General features: G+C 38.5%; 2 protein-coding genes across 2 annotated transcripts; one reads left to right on the forward strand and one right to left on the reverse strand.

Annotated features, from left to right (window-relative positions):
* Positions 1-1,022: 1,022 nt before the first annotated feature.
* LOC125059587 lies at positions 1,023-2,839 on the reverse strand. Its single transcript, XM_047664063.1, has 2 exons — positions 2,498-2,839; positions 1,023-1,579 (listed from the first exon to the last, which is right to left on the reverse strand). Exons 1-2 carry the CDS (start codon positions 2,837-2,839, stop codon positions 1,097-1,099), a joined length of 825 nt encoding a protein of 274 aa, XP_047520019.1. The 3' UTR covers positions 1,023-1,096.
* A 195-nt stretch (positions 2,840-3,034) lies between these two features.
* Positions 3,035-8,995, forward strand: LOC125059586. The gene has a single exon (XM_047664062.1). The coding sequence runs from the start codon at positions 3,474-3,476 to the stop codon at positions 7,614-7,616; it is 4,143 nt and encodes a 1,380-aa protein (XP_047520018.1). The 5' UTR covers positions 3,035-3,473; the 3' UTR covers positions 7,617-8,995.
* The last annotated feature ends 272 nt before the right edge of the window (positions 8,996-9,267 follow it).

Genomic DNA, 9,267 nt, shown 5'->3' on the forward strand with positions numbered 1-9,267 from the left:
AATTGTTTTTTGTATTAAATCGTCTCAGCCTTGGGATTGGTGTTTTATTGATCATGGTCATTCGTAGCCGGATACAGCAGTGATTGGAAACCCTAGTGTTAGTGTATAAAAAGTGTAAAATAAGTGATTGTGGTGTGTGTAAGTGTAAAGGTGACTAAAACTGTAAGTACTTTAAAACTTTGCCTAACAAATTTGAAGTCTAATAACTCTGGTAAAATAACTTAGAAAAATTAAGGCAAAAGTGGTGAACCACGGGGAATCCATGCCCGATTTTGCCTAAGTCGAAATTATTAGGTACACCAGACACTTAAAAAAATTTGCGATTTGGAACTTGGAAATTTTACAAGTGTAACTTAGAAAAATCACAATGGAATCACTTGTAAGAGTACAGAAAGATATTAACAAAACATTAAAAAGGGCTTATACAAATTTTAAGAAAACACCAAAAGATAGAATTACTGGAAGTTATTTGGAAACCAGATTGGAACAATTAAGCCCCGTATTCATGGTAAACATTTGTTTAGCAACAGTTGCTAAACATTGTTGGTGAGCGGCGAGAATGTTGCTAGCAACTATGTTTAAATCAATACAGGTTGTCCACACGCCAGTCTGCGTTAAAATGTTGCCCGAGGAGGTAGTGTTGTTGTGTTCTCTGTATCAGATGTATAGAATCTCTAATAAAAAAAAGAGAAAAAGATGGTGGATTCGAAATTATCTTTTGCAAAGAGAAAATTTGATGAGTGACCTCAGAATGACAGATGGATCATTTTGTAACTTTACGAGAATGTCGAAAAGTGATTTCGAACATCTTCTAGAAATGATTGGTCCATCAATAGCCAAAAGGGAAACAAATATTCGTCAGCCAGTTTCACCTCAAACGAGGCTGGCTATTACATTACGGTATCTTGCAACTGGAGATTCATACAGTTCTCTTTCATACACATTCAGAGTATCAAAACAATTGATTAGCAAAATTATACCAGATGTATGTCAAGAACTAATTAACTCACTAGCAGGATATGTCAAGGTACAAGAACACTATTTGTGTAATCAAGTATTTTATTAATTAAAAAACACAAAAAAAAAACAGTGTATGCTATTGCGTTGATTCATCACTGAGATAGTTAACTAAGTTTAGTATAGCCGAATCTTCTGTTTCGTCTCGTAATGCATCTAGTCTATTTGTTTCGTGTCTCTCAATTTCCCTTATTTCAGTTTCCTGAACATTATTTGGTGTTGATGATGGATGAGAAGATGCCGTTTGATATCCATATGTATTATATCGTCCCATTTTTAATTCATACAGTATATTATTAATATGGTACTTTGCCTGTGTCACGGCTTGGTCATCTTTAACACTTCTTAATTCAGCAGCAATATATTCACCATATATATCAAATGGATCCTTCTTCTCCCTTTCATCCATCTTTTTTTTAGCACTTTTCAAAACCTCTAATATTTCATTTGATTCATCTGTCTTATTTCTTTTCCTCGAAGATGTAGATGTTGTAGCATTCGGCCTTGGTGATTGAGATGGCTCTGACTCCATACCACTTTCAAGTGCATTGTTTTCATCTACCTGTAAATTATTATCTTATTATATATTTATTTATTTTTTAGGTTCCAAGTTCGGAACAAGAATGGAAACAAATAAGTCGTGAATTCGAAATACGATGGAATTTTCCACATTGCATTGGGGCCATTGATGGGAAACACGTTATGATTGTGGCGCCAAATAATTCTGGAAGTGAATACTACAATTATAAAAATCAGTTCAGCATGGTACTTATGGCAATTGCAGATGGCAATTACAACTTTATTTACGCAAATTATGGAGCTAAGGGTCGGTCGTCCGACAGTGGAATATTTCAAGAAACACCGTTTTATAATGCATTGTTAGAAAACTCACTTAAACTGCCACGGCCTGAACCAATAACACAAGGCGGAACAGAAATGCCGTATGTAATTGTAGGTGACAGTGCTTTCGCGCTAACGGAGAACATCATGAAACCATATCCTGGCATTCATGAACGTGGGAACAAAAAGCGTATATTCAATTACAGACTATCAAGAGCTAGGAGGATTATAGAAAATGTTTTTGGCATTTTATGTGTGGTGTTCCGTGTATTCACTAAACCTATTCCGTTAAAACCAGCCAATTGTGAACTCGTGGTAATTGCTTGTGTATATTTACATAACTTCTTAAGACGTAACTCAGTTTCCAGATCCATATATACACCTCCACAAACTTTTGATTTTGAAGACTCTGAAGGTAACCTATTAGAAGGTTCTTGGCGAAGGGAACTAAGTTCGTTTCCTATGATTGATTTGCAAAGACGGGGCAGGCCTGCATCACAATCAGCTCTTTGTATTAGAGAACAGTTTGCCGATTACTTTATAACTCCAGAGGGAAGAGTTCCATGGCAAAATAATGTAGCGTAATTGTAATAATTTTACAGACAATAGTATAAAACAATTATATACAAAAACAACTTACTGTTTTATTCATAGTATCCGTTTCACCAGAAGTAGTTGCACCACATAACAAAAATTCCAATGGCTCGTAATAAATCCATTTACATTTTTCTATTGCGCCGCTGCCTGTAGTTTTTTTTGCCGACATCTTTTTTTTCTCTCTAGTAAATTGAGTACGCAGTACATGTATTTTAGTTTCTACGTCTTTTTTGGGTATATTTAGGACTTGAGAAATTTCTTCGAATGCATCGTTCTTTTTGTTTCTATCTTTGTATTGTTTTATAGAACAATCCCATAATAATGGTTTTGATTGAAATAATTCTATTAATTGCATTATTTTATCATTGCTCCACACTACTGCCATGTTTATAAACTGTTGCAAACTCGTCCACACACGTCAACAATTGTCGCTAAACTGATGTTTACGCTTGTCGGGCGAGAGCTTGTCAACATGATGCTGTCAACTCTGCAACACGCAGTGTTGCCAGCAACATGTTGACAGCAACTCCGCAACACGTTGATTCAACTTTGTTGCTCAACAAATGTTTCCCATGAATACGGGGCATTAGAAAAACAATGGTCAACATTTGAAGAGACACACAATAAATTAATATGTAACTATGGTGAGGAAGATTATGATGAATCGGAGTACAGCTTGAAAGATGTATATGGAGAGACGGAAGATTTATATAGTGAATACAAAATTGATATAAAGGAAAAACTTACTAAATTTAAAAATAGCCCTATAGTTACGAGTGATGTAGTAAGCAACATTAACAGTGAAGTAAAATTTACCTAGAATAACAATACCTACTTTTTCTGGCCACTATTCACAATGGATCACGTTTCGTGACCTGTTTAAGTCATTGATACACAGCAACAAATCGTTGCAAGCAGTGCAAAAGTTGCATTACCTAAAAAATTACCTGACCGGTGAAGCCGAGCAGTTACTACGACATTTGCCGGTTACAAGTGAAAATTATGAACTATGTTGGAGTATGTTAGAACAACGTTTTAATAATAAGAAATTTATTACAAATAGTATTTTAAAAAGATTTTTTTCTCAAAAGAATATTGTTTCCGAATCTTCAAATGCTGTTAAAGAATTACTAGACACCACAAATGAATGTTTAAATGCATTGAAAAATATAGGAATAGTAACTGACAATTGGGATGTTATTGTTTTATATATTTTAAGTTCAAAATTAGATACTAAGTCTAGAGAGTTATGGGAAACTAAAATTTGTAATTTAACAGATGAATTGCCAACATTAAATCAGTTTTTTGAATTTTTAGAGCAAAGGTTTAGGTCACTTGAATTTTTAATAAACAAACCAGTCAAAAGCACTCAATCTCATCATGTAACTTTTAAGGAAAAATCAAATTGTGTCTTTTGTTCAGATAGTACGCATAAAATAGGAAATTGTAAGAAATTTGCTAAGGGTAACCTTAAAACACGTCGTGAGTTTGTTCAAAGTTCCGCCTTATGCTTCAACTGTTTAGGTGCTAATCATTCGGTTGAGGCGTGTCGTTTGCCCACCAGGTGTAAGATTTGCAAACGAAAACACCATTCACTTTTGCATTACAACGCTAGTGTATCAACAGATAATGTATCAGCTAACAACCAATCACCAGAAGATATCAATGTTGTTGCAACGGCAACAACATCGAGACCAGAAGAGACCAACATTGAAAATATTACCACTTGTTTTACTAATACCAGAAAACAAGTTCTATTGGCAACAGCCCTCGTAAGGGCCAACAATAATTCTGGATCAAGTATGACACTGCGAGCCTTATTAGATCAGGGCTCACAGGCTTCATTTATTACGGAGTCTGCAGTCGACGGTAGTACCGCTAATAAAGGGCGAACTTCGGTGATACCCACGCAACCCCATGACGTCACATTGTGTTCCTTATCTAATTGTAATGCTTCCCGCACACCTACTACGGTGTTACTCGCTACCGCACGCGTTGTTGTTTTCGATACGCAAGGTAGGGAACACAACGTGCGCGCTTTATTGGACAGTGCCTCGCAAAGTAATTTCGCCAGTCGCAGCTTATGCCAGCGGTTGGGTTTAGAGACAAACCAGAAACCCTCATGTTCAGTGGTTAAAGGGATTGGAGGCACTACTAAGCCAATTCTAAGTTCGGTTTCGGTGAAATTCTTCTCCCGCTTTGATCTCAGTGTGTGTTTTAGCATGGACTCCCTCGTAGTCGACAAGGTCACGGAGCGCTTGCCCACTGTGTCTGTGGATATTTCGTCGTTGATCAATTTTAATAATTTACCTTTAGCTGACGATACCTACGCTGCCCCTGGAGATATTGATTTGTTGATTGGAGCATCAATCTTTCCTCACCTTCTCTTATCTCGTAAAGTTCAAGGTCAGTCTGATTGTCTCTCACCGGTCGCTTTAGAGACCGTGTTAGGTTATGTTATTGTCGGCTCTGCTCCTGCTCTAGTTGATAATCACGCGTCTGTCTCATATTGTTGTGCTACAGACCCGCTTGACGCTGCTGTACGTAAATTCTGGCAGATAGAAGAAGTAAGCGCCCCGCAACTATTGAGTCCAGATGATAAGGCGTGTGAAGATATCTATAGCAGCACGACTACCCGTGATACGGATGGTCGATACATGGTCGCGCTTCCATTTAAAGGGGATGTATTTTCATTAGGTGATTCGTTTAAGAAATCTAAAAATTGCTTTCTTTGTTTAGAACGTAAAATGCAGGCATCACCTAAATTAAAGGAGGCGTATGATAACGTGATTAGTGAATATTTAAATAAGGGTTATATTTCTCCCGCTCCTCTAGACACTGAAGAAACTCGGAATTTACCCTCATATACAATACCTCACCATGGTATAATAAGAGAAGATAAACTTACTTCTAAATTACGCATCGTCCTGGACGGTAGTTCAAAGTCCAGTTCCCAAATCTCGCTTAATGACATTTTATATAATGGGCAAAATCTGCAAGGAAACTTATTTCATATTATTGTTAATTTTCGCTTATTTCGTATCGCTCTCTCCGCTGACATTCGTCAAATGTTTCTTTGCATTGGAGTTCGGCCATGTGACCGAAGGTTCCAACGCATTCTGTATCGCTTTTCGCCGCAAGAACCCTTGAAGGTTTATGAATTTAACCGCGTTTGTTTCGGACTGAAGTCTAGCCCGTTTCACGCTCTTCGTACCATAAAGCAACTAGTTTTGGATGAAGGTTCTTCTTATCCGCGAGCACAGCAAACAGTCAAGACTGGTTTGTATATGGACGATTTTGTCTACAGCATTGACAACGAAGATGAGGCTATTTCCACCGCTGCGGAAGTAATCGCTTTGATGAAAGCCGGACAATTTGATCTTGTTAAATGGACAAGCAATTCACAAAGAGTCTTGGATTCTATTACGCCGTCGCATCGTCTCTCTGCTGTAAAGGAGTTTGATGACTCTGATTCGCATAAGGTACTAGGACTATGCTGGTCACCCGCAACAGATAATTTTAGTCTTAAAATCTGTACAACCGCTGAATCATGTACAAAGCGTACTATTCTGTCGTGTGTCGCTAGGATATGGGACGTCATGGGATTTGTTGCACCCGTGGTCTTATACGCAAAACTTCTCATAAAACAACTTTGGTTGTGTGAATGTGATTGGGATGATATACCACCCGACCACATCATTCAACAGTGGTCCCGTTTTAAGGAGGAACTTCCTCTTCTTGGAAAAATTAAAATTCCGCGACATGTTGGCATCGCGTCCGGTGATGTTTTAACCGTCGTGGGCTTCGCGGACGCAAGTGAAAGGGCCTACGGAGGAGTTGTGTACTTTCATGTAAGAGACAGTCAAGGTCTTCGCAAAAACTCATTTAGTCTGATAAGCGCTAAATCTAAAGTGTCACCTCGTAAGGTGGTTTCGCTAGCACGTCTCGAGCTTTGTGCAATATTAGTCCTAAGCAACTTAATTGCTAATGTAATTAATACTTGTAACAATAGCATTAATATAGATCGTGTTTTCGCATTCTCAGACTCGACTGTAGCTCTTTGTTGGGTGCATTCTTCGCCCCATCGTTGGGATACTTTCGTTGCTAATAGAGTCTCTAAGATTCAGAATGAATTTCCACCGCGAACATTTTATCACATCGCTGGCCATGAAAACCCCGCTGATTGTTTATCTCGTGGCCTTAGTCCCGCACAAATCATTGATCATCCGCTTTGGTTCTGCGGTCCTCAATGGATTCTATCAGATCCAAGTTTTTGGCCTGTTACGGATTTTAATCCATCTACTGTGTCTCAGCCTCCAGAAGTAAAGAAGCATGTAACTCTTTTCACTGCTGAAGACTGTGAAAAGGTTGAGAAAAGTTTTTTAATTACGCTTGCAAATCGTTTTTCATCTTGGTCAAAGCTTTTACGCATTGTCGTTTATATCTGTCGTTTTGTTAAATTATTGCCTCGGCGTAGTACTATAATCGCAGCGGATTTAGATTACGCTGAGAATTTAATACTGAGTGACCTTCAACGGTCCCACTTCTTCAACGAAATCGCTAGCTTACGTACAGGCAAGCGATGTACCCCTGCTTTTCAGCGTCTCAAGCCATTCCTTCAGAACAAACTTCTTAGAGTCAGAGGACGGTTGAGTAACGCTGATATAAAATTTGATAGTAAGCATCCACTCATACTTCCTCGGAAAGGTCATATTTTGAATCTTATAGTGGATTACTATCACAAATTGAATTGCCATGCAGGTCCGGAGCTATTGATGTCCATACTGCGTCAAAAATATTGGATTTTGTCCGCTCGAAATTTAATTCGAAGCCGGGTTCACAAATGTTTACCCTGTTTTCGACTCCGCGCTAAACCAAATTTTCCTGAAATGGTCGATCATCGCTCCTGCCGAGTTACACCAGTCGCTAAACCCTTCGTACATACTGGCACTGATTACGCGGGTCCCTTTAAAGTGAGTAGTTCGCGTGGACGCGGAATTCGCGCGTTCAAGGCATACGTATGTCTTTTTGTGTGCTTAACCACCCGCACTGTTCACATAGAAGTTGCAGGTGATTTAGCTTCCTTGGAGCTTTTAAGCGTTTTCTATCACGCCGTGGTCCCGTGGCTCGCGTGTACTCAGATAACGGCACTAATTACGTAGGCGCAAAGCGCACGCTTTCGGAGTTACACGACTTCTTAGTTTCAAAACACTTTAACTCTGAGTTTGGTCACGTATTAGCTGAAACTCGCATTGATTGGTCATTAAATACTCCTGCTGCTAGTCATTTTGGTGGCAATTGGGAGACCAATATTAAAAGCCTTAAAGCTCATTTATACCGGGTGATAGGTGATCAAATTCTAACTTTCGAGGAGTTCAGCACTGTACTTGCACAGATCGAGGCAGTGATGAACTCGCGGCCACTGTGTCGCACGCTATCCAATGATCCATCGGAACCTCTCGCGTTAACACCCGCTCATTTTTTAAACTTAACACCGCTAAAGTATCTACCAGCTAGAGAAATCGAAGAAGATAGATTACATTTGCTTTCGCGTCATGAGTTAGTTGACAAGCTAGTGCAGTCCTTCTGGAAGCGCTGGAAGTCTGATTACCTTCATACATTGCAAATGCGGAACAAGTGGAACACGCCAGCTAAGCCAATTTCTAACGGCGATGTTGTAATAGTTATTGTTGACAATGCACCGCCGCTACACTGGCCTTTAGGAATAGTGGAGGAAGTTTTCCCTGGTTCAAACGGTGTTACACGTGTGGTCCACGTTCTTACGGCGTCAGGTACCTATCTACGTCCTGTAGTACGTCTCTGTCCCCTACCTAGCGAATAGTTACATTTGTATAGGTCATTAGTTAGGTTAGTTAGTTTACATTTGTATAAGTCGTTAGTTAAGTTAGTTACTTTAATAAACTTTTCTTTAGATCGCTTTTCATATCGCTATTCATTTACTTTCTAGTTTTTCTTGAAGGCAACCCTTCAAACCCGGGGGAATGGTTGCGCCGGATTCTTATTTTATAATAATTTTTGATTTTAAATAATGGTTGCTCAATACATATACCCATCCTAATAGTTCCTAGACGCATATCTCGTCACCCACCTATTTTATGTCCCAATCCTATGACGGTACTAGTTCCGGAACGGGCTATAGGTGGCGCGCACGACGATGAATCTCTAATAAGAATTAATTAGTGACAATTTTGATGACCCGTGATATGGTTGATTATTCACCGCACGCTCGCAACGCTTCCTTTTTCTTTTTAAACATTTAATTTTTTATTATAAACTTTAACTATACTTAAATTCAATTAACTTTAACTTGATTAAGTATAATTTGTGAAAGTGATTGTTCATTGGTGTACAACAAAGGAAAGAAGCCACTAGAAGAAGCCACGAGGTTGAAGGTACTGTGCCGACATCCTTTCTTTCTTTTTCCCATTGTCCATTATTGAGCAATCATATTAGGTATCAATAAGAAAAAATACAGTCCACTATATAACCACTTCAAAAATATAGCTTATAGGTATAAAGTTTTATATATTAATAACCCGCGCCGCCAGATTTAAGAAATAATAAACCAATTTATAAGAAAAGTAAACCGCATTTTTTGTTATTGTATAATATAATAGGTATGTTGTCACTTCTAGCTACTGTGAAAGGCTTGTACGAACTTTTTAAACTCTATTACAGTCCACTACGATTACTTGTTTACAGTTTACTCACGGTGGGCGGAGGTGATGTACATTCTGTCCATGGTGGGCGGTATGTTTAAACATTTATAGTTCTATGTTCAACCAATAGATG

This window comes from Pieris napi, chromosome 20 (assembly GCF_905475465.1).
Source record: "Pieris napi chromosome 20, ilPieNapi1.2, whole genome shotgun sequence".
Taxonomy (NCBI): Eukaryota; Metazoa; Arthropoda; class Insecta; order Lepidoptera; family Pieridae; genus Pieris; species Pieris napi.